Below are 19684 nucleotides of genomic sequence, written 5' to 3' on the forward strand. Positions count from 1 at the left end.
CATTGTGCCTCTGGGCAAAGTGAGCTCAACTTTTATCCTGTGCTGCTCCTGACAACGATTTTTGTAAATAAATAGTTTGCTTCCATCTAAAGTTCAGTGTTTTGGCTTCCCTTGTGTGAGATGATACCATAGGACAGTAATCTCAACATGTCTTCCCTGGGCCCCACTTACAAAGGCCTTCAGAGTGAAAAATGAATTCTCTAGTAAAATATGTAAAATCACTGAGCTGTATTACCCATATAAACCTTCACTTTGTCCTGGTGCACTTGCTAAACATGATATTCTACTCCATCTTTAGGCTGGGTCTCATGCTTCTCAATATTTTAGAACTGGAAGTATTACAAAGAGCAGAGTATAAGGAATTTAGGGGCCATTTGGCTCAGTGCCACACACCATCTTGTTTGAGAGCTCCCTAAAGGTAAGACCACATCTTATTCTTCTTTACAAAAGCAGCACTTATCAGGGAGCCTGGCAATTAGCTGCTGTTCAATAAATGTTTATGGAATGACCAAAGCATTACAATCAGGGCAGAGGGATGTTCTTCAATATAGAGGGCCAGAAGGACTCCAGACATGTCTTTTTCCAAGACGGTAAATAAGATCATATATTTTTAAATCCCTTGATAAATGGCCCTTGCTATTGCCACTGAACAGTGAATACCGCTATAATATGCATGACGAGCTGTCCTCCTGTTTGCTTCGTTGGCTGCTGTCTCAGCCCTGTCCCACAGTCAGCCTTTGAGTGGAGGGTTGGGTACGGTCACTGAAGACTGAAAGAGAGGTGGAGGGAGTGGCGGCTGTTCTACTTTGCCAGAGCCCGTGTCCCTTCCCTCCTCCCACCCCTTGTCAAACAAGAGGGCCGATTACAGTGGCCCCTTCTCCTGGCCAGAAGGATTTGTCCAGGGGGAGCACGTGTCTCAAGCTGGGCACATGCTCAGAGGCCTTCCCTGGAAACACAGTCCCTCGAACTGAGGGAAAGCATGTCTCTTTTGTCTCCATTTGAAGGTTAAGAGGATGTCCGGTGAGAAGTGTCCATGGTCAGAGTTCCAGCTTCATGGGGACAACGGCCTCAGAAAAAGGAGCCAACTTTCGGGAGCGAGACAGAGGAAGAAGAGGGGTAAAAGACAGGGGTGGGGAGAAAGAAAGAAGGAGAGGCAGAAGAGGTTAAAGAAAAAAGAGAGAGAGAAAAGCTGAGATCAGACAGCATGTGAGGCTCTGGGTCCAGGTCAGGAGCACCCTGCCTTTTCCATTTGGTTTTATGAAAAAATTAACACCCTCTTTATGCTTAGGGTAGTTTGGGTTAACTTTTTATCCATGCAACTGAAGAGTCCTAACTAAAAGGTGAAAAACAGGGGTTACATCAGTTCTTCTCGAACCTTCCCGTGCATGGGAGGCCCCCTGGATCTCGTGGCAGTGTAGATTCTAAGTCAGGAGACCGGAATGGGCCTGAGACTCTGCACTGCAACAAGCTGCCAGATGAAGCTGTTGCCGCCGCTCCCCAAACCCACTCAAGTTACAGGGACTCCCAGGAACATAAGAGAACTACTGCCTCACAAAGGCTTTTCCCATCCATCTGTCCTGCTTTCCCTCCCTCCCTCGGCCTCTGCGGGCTCCTTTGGTCCTTGGACTGCCTCGCATGCCAGCCCTCCTCTGCTGTGCTCAGTCACCCGGTGTCGCCCCGGTCACTCATGATACACGCGTCCTAGCACTCAGCCGAAACTGTAGCCAGGACACCAGGGCTAGCTGGGCCCATTTCCCTGAGAAGGCACTTTAGTGAGCGCATCTAAGTATCCTTTGTGGTCTCACTCCCATCTCAAGGGACTTATTCAAGTCCTCCTTCTGAACATAAACAGAAGTCTCCTGGAGAGGCACCCTGGGAAATACAGTATCTATTTCCTCGTGACATCCCCCCTGCCCTCTAAGGGACAGGCAGAACAGGCTTGTGGGAACAGTTGTGGAGACCCCTAAAAATGAAGTTTGCTGGTTGATGGCTGGTCTTGGAAACCATCTCATTCAAAACCACAGCTGTTGACAGATGGTGTGCTTGCTGTGCGTAAAGTGCTTGGGTCAGTCGGCTCTCTGATCTTGGAGATGTTCAGGGAATCACATCCTTGTTTTGCCTTCCAGCTGCTAGGACTGCTTCCTGAGTATACTCACATCTCTCCCTAAGTTTTCCAGCTTCCTAGATGTGATGGTTTATATAGAGGTTCTGGCAGAAGTGGTTTGGGAAATCTTAGCAGAAAGTTTAAGATAAAGGAATAAAATTTTTCTTAAAAAAAAAAATGCACGTGTTAGAATGATGTATGACTCACCCACTGACCCATGGTGTTTCCTAAAGTCCATGCAAGAGTAGGTCATGCTCTACCATCTTCTGCACCTAGAATTATTTCTTTCCATGTCCTCCAACCTTCCCCCTAGCCAACTCTCATTCCTCTTTTCCCACCAAAATGGGGGGCTTAGCTCCCTTAGTGATACTGGTGCGGGGGATGGTGGGCAGCTTCATGGCAATATTCACCCTGTTCCCCAGTCTGAACTGAGTTGGAAGCCAAAGAACCTGTCAGACAAGAGAATTTCCCCGAGGAAAGAACAAATTCACCCTGTGAGGACTTCAGGGTAGCAGCTAACAGGCTCTTGTCCTCTGTTGAGAGCCAGGTGGTTTTCCTCTGCCTTTGTTTTTGGTCAGTGCCCCTCCTCCTCCTCCCACATCTTCTCCTCACTTGGCTTCAGTAGCTCTGCCCACTCTTCCCTCTCCGGCCCATTTACCCACACATGTGTGTGCTTGTGGTGGTAATACTCTCATCTGGACATGTTCGCAACACTTTGAACATATTAGGAGACAAAAGCGTGAACACATTTAAGAAATACCTAAGTTCCTAAGTCACCTTTCAAGTTTTCCTCCTGATCTCTTTCAAACTTCCATTTCTCCTTCATTGCATTTTCAACATCTTCTCTTGTTACAACTGGTAACCCGTCTGACTTCTCTTCACTCAGCTCCTTTAGTAGGTTCCGTATGTGCCAAGTCTGTTCGTCCTTCAAGTGTTTGTTCTGCCATGAAAATCAACAGTGGGTAACTACATCTGCTCAAGTATTTACATTGATTTGCCTCAAAACGGAGTCACATGCTGAGGCTTGCAAAGTGAGAATAAAATATCTAATGAAATAAATTTATACAGTATGTCTAAGAGCTTCTGGAACATGGGGGGGTGCAAGGTAAAATTAAACCCATCAACACAGCAACTATTGAATAGAAGGTTACATTTTAAAAATTATGTTATTGGGGCACCTGGGTCACTCAGCGGTTAGGCGTCTGCCTTCTGCTCAGGTGGTGATCCTAGCATCCTGGCATCGAGCCCCATGTCCAGCTCCCAGTTCAGTGGGGAGTCTGCTTCTCCCTCTGCCCCTGTCCCTGCTTGTGCTCTCTCTCTTTCTCTCCCTCTCAAATAAATAAATAAAATCTTTTTAAAAAATTTACAAATTGTGTTATTAACCTCCCAGTCTATCACCCTAGCACAGGACCAGTGACATTAAAGTTAGACCTCGGAGGCCAATTTCTTCAGTCTCCCACTAAAACCTTCTCCAGCGATCATCATTCATCTGGTCAGTATTTACGAAGCATCTGCCAGGCGGTCTTCTAGACACTGGGAATCTATGAGTGAATGTTATGTGCAAAACACAGGGGCCCCTTCTCTTAGCCATAGGGTTTGTCCAGGTAAAGCATGTGTCTCAAGCTAAGGACATGCTTAGAGTCCTTCCCTGGAAATACTTATGCTGAAACTAGTGAAAAACATGTCTCTCTTGTCTCCATTTTGTGGTTAAAAGGATGTAAGGTGAGAGGTGTTCATGGTCAGAGTCCCAGCCTCATGGGGACAACAACCTTAGGAAATGGATGCTTCCATTACAAAGATAAACTTTAACCCAAAGTAGCCTAAGCATGAAGAGAAGTTAATTTTTTCACATAACCGAACAGAAAAAAGCAGGGAGCTATACCTGGACCAAGGCTCATGTGCTGTCAGAGCTCAGCTTTTCCAATTTTTTGAAAATCTGCTCCCCCCTCCTTCTCTCTCATCCCCTCTCCTCCTCTGCTCCCTTATTCTACCCACCCCCCATCCCCTTCCCTCTCTGCCTTTCCCCATGAATGTTGGCTCCTTTGTAAAACGGTACAGCTACGCTGTTAAAAAGAATGCCAGTTTCTTATAAAACTAAACATTTGCTTACCAAACAACTGAGCTCTTAAGCATTCATCTCAGAGAAATGAAAGCTTATATTCACCTAAAAACCTGTACACAAATGTTTCTAAAAGATGTATTTATCATAGCCAAATACAGGAAATAACTCACATGTCTTTCAATAGGTAAATGGTTAAATAAATTGTGGTACATCTATATCACAAAATAAAAATAAATAAAAGGAACCAGCTCATGATGCATGCAGTTAACTGAGTCTCTAGAAAATTATGCTGAATGAAAAAGTCAGTCTCCAAAGATTACTTACAAAGATTAATTACCAGTAAGTAATTTATATAACATTCCTAGGATAACAAAATTATAAGTCTGGAGAGCAGATTAATGGTTTCTAGGAGTTGAAGAAGGGGTGGAATTGGGAGGGAGGGAGTGTCTGTAAAAGGACAATGTGAGAGATGTTTATGTTGATGGAAACTTTCTGTGTCTTGACTGTATCAATGTCAGTATTGTTAATATTAATATCCTATTTGTGATATTATACTATAGTCCTGTACTACATTATAGGAAACCACGTTATGGTTATACAGGATCTCTCTGTATTATTCCTTGTAACTGCATGCCAATCTATAATTATTTTTAAAAAGTTTAATTTAAAAATGGAGGTGAATCAGTATTAGCAACTAATAAACAATATATTGCTCTTTCATCAATTCCCAAATGTTCCATTTTCTTGAAGGAAATGGATTCATGTTTTGTCTTCTTATAAATAAATTGAATTACTTTGGCTCGACATGAGTTATTTGAAAATGAAATATCTGTAGAAACTTGAATAATACCAGTGGAACTGTCTCTTGCCAAACTATTGCACTGCTAATACTTTTTCCAAATACGGACTTTTCCACTTATTTTTGTTAGAAGTGGAAAATATAGTATAGTCTGAATACTAAATAAATCTTCACCTGATTTTATTTGTTAGCCAATTTTAGTAAGGCAACAATCACTTCAAAATCAATTCCGACTCGGGAGCCTGAGTGGCTCAGTGGGTTAAGCCTCTGCCTTCAGCTCAGGTCATGATCTCAGGGTCCTGGGATCAAGTCCCATATCAGGTTCTCTGCTCGGCGGGGAGCCTGCTTCCCCCTCTCTGCCTGCCTCTCTGCCTACTTGTGATCTCTCTCTGTCAAATAAATAAATAAAATCTTAAAAAAAATATTCTATTAAAAAAATCAATTCCAACTCTATAACAGGCAAAAACCCCCAAAGACAGTGATCATTTAAAAACCACTGCATATAATTCATAAAGAAATAATGTGTAATCAATCAACAAATTTTGCTCTTACTTTCCCTATTTATTTATTTTTAAAGATTTTTATTTATTTATTTGACAGCGAGAGATCACAAGTAGGCAGAGAGGCAGGCAGAGAGAGAGGAAGGGAAGCAGGCTCCCTGCCGAGCAGAGAGCCCGATGTGGGACTTGATCCCAGGACCCTGAGATCATGACCTGAGCCGAAGGCAGCGGCTTAACCCACTGAGCCACCCAGGCGCCCTTACTTTCCCTATTTAGCATAATACTTGTCAAAGTGAATGCAGTCTTCTTAGATCAAATTTTTAACACTATGACTGTTCTTTTCAAACATATGATATTTTCATTTATAAATTAAAATAGCATCATATGTCCTAAAATGTGACTGAATGTTGCATAAATATGACTAAATCACATTTGGCATTATATGTAAATATATTACATATTTATTAAATATATTTGAATTAAATTAAAATATTAAATATATTTAATAACATCCATATTAAATTTCCCAAATCCCATAATGAATTTCAAATGGATGGCAAATGTGTCTGGCAACATGTTACAAAATTCACTATATCTGAAAAATTATTTTGAGTTATATACTGAAATACAATTTAGTTAGACATATTCACCAATGTGTTAAAAAAAAGACCTTTATCCTACGAAGTAGACAACCGTTATTCAAGGTAAGAATAATTGTCACACTATAAAATAGAAGAAAGGAGATTTAATAAATAAACTACAAAGGACTGGTTTGTTTTGTTATAAGGCCATCTCATGGGTTTTACCTTTTTAAGTCTTTAAGATTCATGGGAGCAAGAGCAGAAGTTGCCAAGATAGTACACAGATTTCTCTCTTACTACTTCCCTGCTTTCCCCAACGATGACATCCCATATAACCAGAGCATGTGATCAAACTGGAGAAATGGACATTACAATGTTATTAAGTAAATTAGAGACTTTATTTGGATTTCATCAGTTTTTACATGTGCTCATTTTAATTTCTTTGTGTGGGTCTAAGTATTATGAAAATTTGTCACATATACGTATGAAAATTATCACATATAGATGGCATTTGAAGTTGTGGTGTTAAGTAAGATCTTAGAGTTAAAGAGAAGAGTTGAGCTCAGAACCCTGGAAAATACATTAGGGGTGGGTCCAGGAAAAGAGCAATGAATGAAAACAAGAAATTGTTGGTAAATAGGGGGGATATTTAGGGAGAAGGATGTCCTGGCAGCCAAAGAAAGAGAGTTTCAAGGTGACAGGGACGGCTGCTGAAGGCACAAGGGGTAAAGTGAGGACTACAAAGAGGCCATTGGACCTGGCTACTTGGTCATTAATATCTTCTGCCCTAGCAGTCATGGTGGAACAGCAGGAGTGAAAGAAGGAACCAGAGGTAAGGAAGTGGACACAGGGAACTAGGAAATGTCTAATGAGGAGCAGTGAATGCAAACAGAGAGAAATGGAAGATAATAAATGAAGTCAGAATCCAAACAAAACACAAAGGAAGAGATGACATGTAGGAAGGAGGAGGGCTGTTTCTGATTTTGACCTAACTGAAGAGAAAAGTATGTCTTGCTAATGAGTCATGTTTAACTTAGCAACTAAACATCCATGACCTCAAAAAATTTTCCTTTCACAGTTGTTAGTGTGAACCAACTCAATAAATATTTATTGAACACCTACGCATGCTGGGTCCTTCCAGAGAAACAAAGGTAAGTAAGATTTAACTGCTGCTGCCTAACAAGCTTTCAATTTAATAATGGAGTTTTCGATTTAATATTAGCATTTGTATGCTGCATTCCACCTTAGTTTGGGGGAATGAAAAGGAGCTAGCCAACAGAAGCGCATTCCCAGAAGATGAAAGAGTCAGTGTAAAGTACAGTAATGTGCGAGACTGGGTTTTCCAAGTTTTAAAAGAAGCAGTGGTAAACAAAGGGTGGACGAACTAGAGATGAGTTTGGAGAGGTGAGCAGAGGATAGGTTTTGTAGGGCCTCAAAGACTATAGTAAAGAATAGAGCATGGATTTAATTTTCTGTACTATAGGAAGCCACCATAGGGTTTTAAGCACTGAAAAGTTTACAGTGTTTGAAAGGTTGGCCCTTGGAAAATGTACTGAATTGAAGAAGGATGGCTAAGAGATGGTGGCAGCTTAAATTGGGGCAATAGCAGCATAAATGGAAAGAAAAAGACACATAGAGTTGGAACTAGAGTCTGTCTCTCCATGTTCCTCACTGCTGGGTCCACTGATGACCTATCCCATTCTTGGGTGAATCCTCATGAAAATAAGAATTTTGTTTCTGGCTTCAAATAAGGGTCTATGGGAAAATGATTCCTCAGTCCTGATCTGTTCTTTCCACAACCAAATGGAAGTCTAAGGCTGACCCAGGAGTCCCATTGGTGACCCCTGGGGAGTGTGCATTGGTCCCTTGATGGCAGCTCACTCCTCTCCCATGCTGTGGATCTCATCATGTAGAACTGCACCCCAACACCTAGACCAAAGTTCCTGTTCCCATTCTCATCCACAGACCCGAGTTTCTGGTTGAGTCTGATAAACAGATGTTAGTGACTGATTCTGGAGAATCATGACAATGTCAGGGTCACAGTTATGTCACCACTGTGGCATGTCTGGCCCAATAAATGTTGCTGAATGAATGGCTTAATTAGCTGTATTTGGAAGACAGGAATTCCCATGTCATAGGAGGAAAACTGAGACTCCTACCAGTCTGGGCCAGAATGATACCAGCGCTAAGTGGTATAGTCAGGATGCAAACTCGCGTCTCTGACCCCAGACTCCATGAAAACTTGTATATATAGTCAACTAGACAAAAGCCAAATAAAACAATTAACTGTGGAAGTTTTAGAGTTCATATGAATGCTTTAATAGGGAATTGTCTCAGTGTTTACTCACTTATGAGCTACTTACTGCTTCCAGACTGTATTTCTGCCAGTCTTTAGTCATGATAGTATACAACATGGCTTTGATACTCATTTTAATCTGATTTTATAAAAACAATATATCATCTTAAACATTAAATGAGTCACTTTAACAGTTGAGATTGTACTTTTCAAATAATATTTAACATCTGTACCATCTGAAAATCTAAAAGCAAAAACATAGAAATTAAAAACAGAGGACCAGTGTTCTATCCTTTGGCTAAATAAACAGATAAATGTGGTTTCAGAATCTTAAAATTTTGAATGTGAGATTCAGGGTCATGATGAACGAAATAACACAGCTCAAGCTGACTTCCTTTGACATGGTAATTAATATAATAGAAACAGCAGTGCCCTCTTGCCTTAAATGTACCGAAAACTGAGATTGTAATTTAATCAATTTCAGGCACTAAGGAGATGATTTCCTGGAATACATGTCATCATAATTTATAATTTTTAAGGCATTTGTGTAAATGTTTAATAACTAGATATAAACTTGATTTTTTAATTTTTTAAAGATTTTGTTTATTTGTCAGAGAGAGAGAGAGAGCATAAGCAGGGGGAGAGGGGGGAGGAAGAAGCAGGCTCCCCATGAGCAGAGAGCCTCATGCGGGACTCAATTCCAGGACCCTGGGATCATGACCTAAACTGAAGGCAGATGTTTAACTGACTGAACCACCCACGTGCCCCTAGATATAAGCTCTAAATGTTATACTTACTCTTTCTTGATACTTTTGGTTCTTTTCTCTAAGTCTTCTTATTTGAGCCATAAATCGTTCTACTGCATTTTCCTTTATTTGACAGCTGATAATAAACAAAGATGTGTTACAATTATTTATCAAGGAAAATTAATGAGACAAATTTAAAAATTAAACTATTTAGAATGAAATAAAGTATTGAATATATTTAAAAAAAAACCCATTGAGGGATCTGATACCTTCTTTTAAATATATTTTTTTAAAGATTTTATTTATTTATTTGACAGAGAGAAATCACAAGTAGATGGAGAGGCAGGCAGAGAGAGAGAGAGGGAAGCAGGCTCCCTCTCCCATCGAGAGCCCGATGCGGGACTCGATCCCAGGACCCTGAGATCATGACCTGAGCCGAAGGCAGCGGCTTAACCCACTGAGCCACCCAGGCGATCTGATACCTTCTTAACTGGATTTTTCTGTTTGCACTTCTGAGTATATTTGACTCACTAAAATATATATTAGAGAGACAACTTCAAGTTTTTTTCCTAAATCACTTCCCATTTGTATTTCACAATCATAATTTTTATACTTTCTAAACATCCATAAATAACTCAGCTTAGAGGGAACCTAGGAAAGGGCACACAGAAAATGCTTTCTAGAATTCTAAAAAAAATTCAGACAAAAATGACAAAACAAAGACTTATAAGGGCAGGCACATCTTCTTGAAATAGTAAGATAATTGAGGCACACCTAGGGTTCAAATTCTTTAGTATGTCATATCTTCTATGAATAATAAAAGCTTTCCTGACACAAACATATTTCTTTAATACGCAACAAGCATCTGTTGAGTATCTGTGAGGTACAAAGGAGAGATGGGACAGTGCAGAAAGACTTTGGTACAGGCCATTTGACAGCTATTTGAAGGGCTAAGTATATCTCTCTCTATTACCCAGCAAATCTTGTAACTTTAAATCTGAGACCAAAGTAACACGATGGAAGCAGCTTTGTGTAAACACCCTGCCTCAATTAAAACAGCAAAAATAAAAACACAGCACCTCTGTGGTATAGTGAACAGAGAGGTCGTTACAGAATGAGAAACATCGTGTCCCTGTCACCACTCACCTGGATGACCTCAGGCAAGTCACTTCCCAGAGCATCAATTTCCAAGCCATCAGTGGTGAGAACAATACCTAGCTCTAATCCTATGAGGATTAAAATGAGAAATTGCATGCGAATGTTTCTAGCATAAAGTGAGTGCGAGTGCTTAGTAAATTTCAGTTGAACTTGAATTTGAATTTGAATCTTAGCTTCTCGGCCCTTCCTCCAAAATACCATTTACATCTGTGACAGCGTGTATTCAGTAGAGAGAAAATGAGGCTCCTTCTTTCCCAGTGATGAGAAAATGCAACATGAAAACAAAACAAGCAATTCCTTTAGTGGCAAAAGCGCTCTGTTGGATGCTATGAAACTTGCTGGACTTCAGTCCTGCTTCTCCACCAACAGCCTAAGGACTCTCAACCTAGGTAGGCCTTGGCTTACTCCTCTGTAGGTAGGAGTATTAAGGAGAATTGAAGGCGAAGAGCGCTACACCGTTTCAGTTCCCCAGTTCTGCAATTTACATCGATCGTCGTTCCCTTTCATGCGGTCACAGGACAACACATACAGCGCATGGCGGATTGAAAGAGCTGCTGCTCCGCGCCCGGTATTGTTTACGGCGTTATGGGGAGAGGGTTGAACAAGACCTCCATGATCCTTGCCCCCAAGGAGCTTCCGTTTTACTAGGCAATAAAGAAGTAAACACCCAAACATATTACTTACCCACTGTTATGGGGGGAATAACGGGCCATGTTTGACAAGGGTAGTAAATGGAAGTGACTACTATACACAAGGTGGTTTCCACACAGTAGGAGGTATAAACCTTCTTTTTACTTCTCACCTAAAGTTTCGGTGTGGGGGGCACCTGGGTGGCTCAGTCAGTTAAACGTCTGCCTTCAGCTCAGGGTCATGATGCCAGGGTTCCGGGGTGGAGCCCCGTGTCAGGCTCCCTGCTCAGTGGGGAGTCTGCTTTTCCTTCTCCCTCTGCTGTCCCCCGTGCTTGTGCTCTCTCTCTCTCTCCCTCTCTGTGAAATAGATAAATAAAATCTTAAAAAAAAAAAAAATAAAGCTTAGGTGTGCAAAAATTCTGAAGGGGTGCCTTCTCTATCTCCCATTTTTAAGGAGAAAAATTAAAGTATTGTAAATGAGAATTATCTGAGAAAGCCCTATGCAAATGTATGCAAAATATGCAAGTTCTACAATTATAAATACGGCAAACTAATTCATTCCCTGCATGGGTGAAGCAGGCAAATGAATCTCAAGTATATGATGGCCCCCCATTGAGACCAAGTCTTTGGGTGGTCTAGTTAATAGACTGCTTCCTGGCTTTGGCTGAGAGGCTTCCTTGATGATGACTGATTGTGCAAAAATGGGTCTGGAGACTCCATCCAGCCCCAACCCCAGATACTGCATGGCACACACTTATACTAAAAAAAAAAATTATTTCTCATTTATTTGAAATTCAAATTTAACCTGGCATTGTGTAACTTTATTTGCTGTATCTGGCAACTTGACACTTAAGTCTACCACCTCTCTCTTCAGAGCAGTTAGGAGCCAGTGACCTGGGGCTTTGTCTCGTGTTCCTTGTGAGCAGTTTAGAAAGATTTAAGTGACACCAGCAGGCCTCAGGGGCAATTCTGAGGGGCCCTAAAGGTTTTGGTGGCTTCATTGCCCCAGTTGTGGCTCACATGGTAGTTGTAGGTCTAAGTTAGCTGAGCCTTTCCCTGGAATTTACTTCAACCTCCATGCGTCTCATGAAGATGAAACTGAACTTCAGAACTCAACACTATTAGCCACTATGAGAATTCAAGCTTCACTGTTCTCTGTATACTTTTTCCTTTTCAGATCTCCCTCAGAACCCATCGTACATACATGTCACACCAAATACTGAAGCAAGTAGGATGATAAGCCAATGAGATAATATATATTAAAGTGGTTTGAAAAGGATACACACTATTCTAAAACTCAGTGATGTGAAATGGTTAGTAATACAACAGGTCACATTTCCCCTTCCCTCTCTGTATTATTAAGATGTTACTAATGTGTCGGTTTTCTCCCTCCAGGCAATTTCATTGAAAATTCTGAGAAGGAAAACAAATATATCTGGATTTCTTTCTTTCTTTTTTTTTTTTTTTTTTAAGAAAGAGAGAGTAAGAGCATGGGGTGGGAGGGGCAGAAGGAGAGGGAGAGAGAATTCCAAGCAGACTTGAGAACAGAGCCCGATGTGAGGCTCCATCTCATGACCTGAATTGAAAGCAAGAGATGGACACTTAACCAACTGTGCCACCCAGGTGCCCCTAAATCTGAATTTAAAAAAAAATTATGTTCTTATCTATTTTTTAACCTATAATCATATGCACATCTATCTCTATAGCTATGTTCATATTCATGGTAGAAAACTGGGGGAAAAACAAGTATAAGGGACAAAATTAAAACCACGGTTACCTAGAGATGGTGATCGCCTCAGATTTAGCATTGGTGGTCTCAGCTCTTCACAGACAACCCCAGAGGTTCATGACTTTATTTTTGGGGGGATAGATAAAAAATGTTTAGTTGTTCAGAAATCACTGACTACCTACTATGTGCTTCCAGCTCTTTATTAGATGAGAACAATCTCATAAGAGAATTATAAGATGCTGCCAGGGGATCCTAGGGCAGTCCTTTCTCAGAAAGTGAGGGGGCTGTTTTGGCTCTTCATCATGTGATAAAAGTTCCATCACCTGGGAATACATGGAATGGGTCACGTGTCACTTAGCAGGGCATGGTGCAGCAAGGCTTTTATTGTTGCAGTCCCTGAGATTATTTATTTATTCTTAACAAAGAGAGAACAAAAGCACGAGATGTTCAATTTATATCTTGCATTGGATCATGAGAATTTTAAATGTTTGTCTCTTTGTAAACCTCTGTTAAAGAACAGAAATACTGGCCTCTGACTGACCTAGAAGAGAAAGAGACAATTGTATGTGGATGTCATCAACGTAAACTGTAGGCGCAAACTAGAGACCAGGTTGTGTTTGCAGAACCCGACTTTTTGTCCCCCTCTCCAAAGATGAGATGAGGGAAGTTTCCATTACGCTGACAAATGAGTGCAAGTGACTTCTGGTTATAACTTAAGGTCTCAGGTGGAAAAGCAAAGAGAACTTTGTTAAAAGTCCCTTCCTATGGGTGTTTCTCTCTTAGTGTTCTGGCCCGTTCACTCCCCGTCCTCTAAAAAGAACAGACAGATTTGAGAAACTCAAGGAGGAGATGGATTTTCTTTGAATGTTGTTAAAAAACAAATCTCTGGAAGGCCAGTGTCACAGACTTGTCCCCAGCATCATGGGCTCCATCCTTGCAGCTTTGTTCCCCTCCAGTAAGTAGTTCCCAGTCCCGAATCCCACATGCTTCACAGGGCCTGGCTTATCTCACCCTTGTTGATACTGCCAGCCTGCTCTTACCTCTTCTCCTGCTCTCTGCCTTCTCTCCGTTCCTAGACTCTGAAAAGCTCTCCCTGACACCAGTGTCTTTCCCATAAGCCTTTGTCTCCAAAACACCTGCTCCTCTGCTGGATATCAGCTTCAACGTCACTCCCTCCAACAAGCTTTTCCTGACCCCTCTGACCGTTATCAAGTCCTTTAGTTAAACCATTACACAGGACCATATACTTTTCTTTCATAGCAACTTATGGTAGCTATGCAATTTTTTTAAAAGATTTTATTTATTTATTGGACAGAGAGAGAGATCACAAGTAGGCAGAGAGGCAGGCAGAGAGAGAGGAGGAAGCAGGCTTCCCGCTGAGCAGAGAGCCTGATGTGGGGCTCGATCCCAGCACCCTGGGATCATGACCTGAGCTGAAGGCAGAGGCTTAACCCACTGAGCCACCCAGGCACCCCTAGCTATGCAATTTTTAAAAAAAAATTTGAAGTAGTTATCTAATGTCTGTCTCCCATGCCTCATCTGGGTAGGAACTGGATGGTCTGTTTGCTGTTGTCCTCTAGCACTTGCCTTGGACTTGGTAAACGTTCAAGTACTTGTTCAGTAGATGCATGAAGTACATGTCTTTTTTTTTAAAATTTTAATTCCAGTATAGTTGGCATACAATATTATATTAGTTTCAGGTGTACAATATAGTGGTTCAGCAATTCTATACATTATTCAGTACTCATCATGGTAAGTGTGCTCTTAATTCCACGCACCTATTTTCTCCAATACCCAACTCCCCACCTTCCCTCCAGTAACCATCCTTTTGTTCTCTGTAGTTAAGTGTCTGTTTTTGGCTTGTCTCTTTTTTTTCTTTGTTCATTTGTTTTGTTTCTTAAATTCCACATATTTGTGAAATCATATGGTATTTGTCTTTCTCTGACTGACATTTCACTTAGCATTGTGCTCTGTGGATCTATCCATGTTGTTGCAAATGCTAAGATTTCATTCTTTTTTATGGCTGAGTAATATTTCATTAATTTATTTATATGTTTATATATCATATTATTTATATTTATAATAATCATTATAGTTATAGTATATAATTATATAATGTTATAAATATACAATTATATATTATATATAATAAAATACATGTGTGTATGTGTGTGTGTGTGTATATATATATATATATATATATGATATATATTTATATATTCCACTCATCTATCAGTGGACACCTGGGGTCTTCCATAGTTTGGCTATTGCAAAGAAGGCTGCAATAAACATAGGGGTGCATGTATCCCTTTGAATTAGTGTTTTTATATTTTTTAGGTAGTGCAATTACTGAATTGTAAGGTAGTTCTATTTTTAGCTTTTTGGGGAACCCCCATACTGTTTTCTGTGTGGGGAGATTATTTGCATTCCTACCCACAGTTGACGAGGTTCCTTTTTCTTCCTTGTCATCCTTAGTTTCTTGTGTTTTTTATGTTGCCACTCTGACGGATGTGAGGTGGTATCTTATTATAGTTTTGATTTGCATTTCTCTGATGATGAGTGATGTTGAGCACCTTTTCGTGTCTTCTGGCCATCTGGGTATCTTCTTTGGAGAAATGTCTGCTCATGTCTTCTGCCAGTTTTCAATTAGATGTATGTGTGTGTGTGTGTGTGTGTGTGTGAACTGAGTTGTATCAGTTCTTTATATATCTTGGATACTAACTCCTTCTGGATATGTAATTTGTGAATATCTTCTCCCATTTAGTAGGTTGTCTTTTAGTTTTGTTCATTGTTCTTTTGCTGTGAAAAGCTTTTTATTTTGATGTAGTCCCAATAGTTTATTTTTGCTTCTGCTTCCTTTGCTTCAGGAGACATATCCAGAAAAATGTTGCTATCACTGATGTCAGAAAAATTACTGTCTCTGCTCTCTTTTAGGATTTTTATGGTTTCAGTGTCACCTTAAGTTCCTTAGTCCATTTTGAGTTTACTTTTGTGTATGGTATGAGAAGGTGGCCCAGTTTCCTTCTTTTGCATGTGACTGTGCAGTTTTCTCAACACCATTTATTGAAGAGACTGCTTTTTTTTTTTTTCATTGCATATTCTTGCCTCCTTTGTCAAAGATTGATTGACCTTATAAGCATGGGTTTATTTCTGGGCTTTCCATTCTGTTCTGATGATCTCCATGTATGTTTCTGTGCCAGTACCATTTGTTTTGATTACTACTGCTTTGTGGTATATCTTAAAATCTGGGATTGTCATACCTCCAGTTTGGTTCTTCCTCAAGATCGCTTTGGCTCTTTGGGGTCTTTTGTGGTTCCATACAAATTTTAGGATTATTTGTTCTAGTTCTGTGAAAAATGCTATTGGTATTTCGATAGGGATTGCATTAAATATATAGATTGCTTTAGCTGGTATGGACATTTTAACAATATTTGTTCTTCTAATCCATGAGCATTTTTTGTATCACCTACAGTTTCCTTCCTCAGTGTTTTATAGTTTCCTGAGTACAGGTCTTTTACCTCCTTGGTTAAGTTTTATGCCCAGCTATTTAATTCTTTTTGGTGAAATGGGATTGTTTTCTTAATTTTTCTTTCTGCTACTTCATTATTAGTGTGTAGAAATGCAACAGATTTGTGTATATTGATTTCGTATCCTGCAACATTCTTGATTTCATTTATCAGTTCTAGTAGGTTTTTGGTGGAGTCTTTTGGATTTTCCTTTTTTTTTTTCTTTAAGATTTTATCTATTTATTTGACAGACAGAGATCACAAGCAGGCAGAGAAGCAGGCAAAGAGAGAGAGAGAAGCAGTCTCCCTACTGAGCAGAGAGCCCGACAAGGGGCTTGATCCTGGGACCCTGAGATCATGACCTGAACCGAAGGCAGAGGCCCAACCCTCTGAGCCACACAGGTACCCTTGGATTTTCTATAATGGTGTCATCTCATATGCAAATAGTGAAAATTTTACTTCTTCCTTACTAATATAGATGGCTTTTATTTCTTTTTCTTGTCTGATTGTTGTGGCTAGAACTATGTGGAGTAAAACTGGTGAGCGTGGGCATCCTTGCCTTATTGCTGACCTTAGGGGAAAAGCTCTCGGTTTTTCCCCACTGAGTATGATGTTAGCTGCACAGTTTTCATATATGGTCTTTATGACACTGAGGTATATTCCTTCTAAAACTACTTTGTTGAGGGTTATGAAATACATTCTTATGTGGAAAGGACTGAAATGAACTCATTACTCCCTAAGAATTACACATTAAGACACTTGCCCTCTGCCAAAAGCTGAGGTTCAAAATCTCCTCAGGGATTTGCTATCTATGAATTGGATACATCGTAAACATAGAATAGGTATTACCTCTAGTTTTGTCTCCAGCTCCTGGGAGTAAGACACTGGGGAATATTTTTATTAAAAATAATTGCATAATTTGGATTTGATCTCTATTATCTCTGGAGATATTACTCATAGGAACATCTAGAAATGAAAAATCTCTTACTCTTCTATAAATGTACATGAACTATTCTATGTTGTGCTTTAAGAGGTTAAGTCAGCCAGCTGTTATATACAAATTATATATACAGTATGTGGGAGAGTGACCAATAATACATCAGAGGGAGAGAGGGAGCCAAAACCACATTATTGAATGTTGTTTCATTGCTACTACTTGGAATATGTTATAGTCAAATTTCAAAGCTTTGAAAAGTATGCACCTGGCTAGCTCTCTTGACAGGTTTTGAGTGTATCACTTTCCATTTGGAATTATAGAAATCTTAACAGTGATTTCCATTTACAGATGGGAACATTTAGATTCCATAATCTAAGCTTACTGGTAGTCGAGAAGTGCTTCACTGGTAGGCAATTTGACTTCTTTGTGTGGCCCATATTGAATATCCTTCTTACTTGCTTTCGCTGTGCTATCCATTGTGTTGCTTAGTTAGTAAGAAGCATACCTGTTTAGAAAAGAAATAGGAAAAGTAAGTAAATTCTGTCCTTGCCCCCTACCTGTACTTACTCAAGATGAAGAACTTCTGGGACTTAATTTAAAACTGTTTTTTTCCACTCAGGTTTCGATGTCCCCAGACCTATTATCCACTGCAGTGCTGGGGCATCATGAATCAGTGGGTTCTTGAGTCTGATAAGTTCCATGTTTGGCCAGGTATAGCACTTCCCCACCCAAAACTTTCTAAGAGACTCATCCTCTGTGTTATCCATCTACATCTGTTGTCCCTATCAAACTTTTTTAAAAACAAGGACTAAACTTTTTCAGTCATTTTATTTCTCCACAGTGTTTGGCAACGTGCACTGCCCATAGTAGCAGATCAGGAAATGTCTTTTTTTTTTAAATTAAGATAAAACAAAAGCACAATTTTCGATGAGCACCAAGAAACTGGAATTGAAAAGACTTAGGTTTTGCCAGGGTTGTTATAAACAGCAAATAAAAGCATATTCAGATGGTTTTTTAAATGGCTAAGAGGTTTACAAATGCAAAATAATAGTAATAATAACTTTTATTAATAGTAATTATTCATCAGCTATTAATTGCTTTTTAAATCAGTAATAAAAATTATAAAAAATAATATATTTTAAAAGAAAAAAATCAGGTCCACTGTTCACACATTTTTATAGTAAACAGGAATACCTCCTGGACAGATTTTTTTTGTATAGGTACTAAAGTACTTCTTTTCAGATTATATGGTTTTCTGTTACATATTTTTATCTTTTAATGTCAATTAATCTCAAAGAAATGAGTGCCTAAACTTCAATCAGTGTATTAGTAGTTGAGTATGGTAGAAGGAATTTAGCCTTTGTAATTATTTATTTAAAAGGCTGGGAACTCCATGAGAGTGGGAATGATATAATTCTTCTGCATTAGTCTATTTCCCCACCTAGCACAAGTAGATGCACAAGAATCCTCATAAGAAGAAAGAAATGGATGGATGAATTAGGCAGGCATGTTTTAATCCCAGATCCACCACCTGTTGTCTATGTGACCTTGAGAAGGTACTTAATCTTTCTGAGCTTCAGTTTCATCATCTGTAAAGTGAGAGCAAAAATCTTACTCTAAAAGCCATTGTAAGGATTAAATATGGCCCTTTGCTTAAAGCTCCAGATCATGCTTCTTCAAACTCCAAGTAACTGTAAAGAAGAGGATGTCTGCTTGCTGCCAAGTATGATGATATGTGGAAAAAGTAATGCATGCGGTTTGCTATTGTCAACCCTCATCACTGACTTGGGTCCCTGAATTGGCATCCACATAGATCACTGAGATCCACAGTGGAAAATATCGCTGAGATGAAACATGCTTTCCTAGACCTCCAGCCAGGCTCAGTCTTTGTGTCTGAGACTTTTCCAGCCGACTGTGTTCATCTCTCTACACTAACAGATTCGAGTATACCTCAATGCAAACGTTCTCTGATACCTTCCAGCTGAAAAGCACACAGGTTACACAACAGAAAGATTTAGCACATTAGGACAGAATAATATATTCAGTGGTATCATCTCAGAGGTGAAAGTTTTGTGAACAGTTTCATAAACGACACATTAAAATATGTCATTGTACCATCATGGTTCACAGAAACGTACCAGCTGAGAATAAGTGCTTTTGTTTCAGATGCAGAGTTGAATTTTAATATTATTTTCTATTTTAGAATTGGAATTTTTACCTTGACTATTGCACGAAAAGATAACATGCTGGTCAGTGTTTCATTTTGCAACAGTAGGTTACTATTTAACAGTGATTTTTACTATAAATATTTCATTTATAAGTTAAAACAAATGGTAGCCTTGATCTCTCATTTTCTTTCTGAGTCATATGGAAGAGATCAAATGTTAGTGTTTCCACCTACAGTTCCCATCTGGTGCTGGGGGGAAAATGACCTCATCTTGTTCAATTACTTCAGTTACCTGGCTCTGAAGTTTTTAACTCTTCTGCCTAAAATATAATTAGTTATGTAACTGCAGCTCATAGCAAAGGGCTTTAATAAAATATGAGCAAAAATGTGGGTCCATGAAGCACAAATGATTTATGCATAAACTCTATTAATATTCATTGTTTCACTTTCCAGAAAATTAAGCACTGGCT

The 19684-nt window shown here is 39.6% G+C and overlaps 1 protein-coding gene across 1 annotated transcript in view; it reads right to left on the reverse strand.

The window, feature by feature from the left end:
- Positions 1-17524, reverse strand: part of CCDC83 (coiled-coil domain containing 83) — a 41432-nt gene extending 23908 nt beyond the window's left edge. Inside the window, exons 1-3 of the mRNA XM_044258375.1 lie at positions 17430-17524; positions 9140-9224; positions 2882-3044 (exon numbers count right to left, since the gene is read on the reverse strand). Of these exons, the coding sequence (XP_044114310.1) occupies positions 2882-3044; positions 9140-9224; positions 17430-17524 (343 nt within the window). The remainder of the gene's footprint in view (positions 1-2881; positions 3045-9139; positions 9225-17429) is intronic.
- Between the last annotated feature and the right edge of the window lie 2160 nt (positions 17525-19684).

The sequence above is a fragment of the Neovison vison genome, chromosome 7, assembly GCF_020171115.1.
Source record: "Neovison vison isolate M4711 chromosome 7, ASM_NN_V1, whole genome shotgun sequence".
NCBI classification, from domain to species: domain Eukaryota; kingdom Metazoa; phylum Chordata; class Mammalia; order Carnivora; family Mustelidae; genus Neogale; species Neogale vison.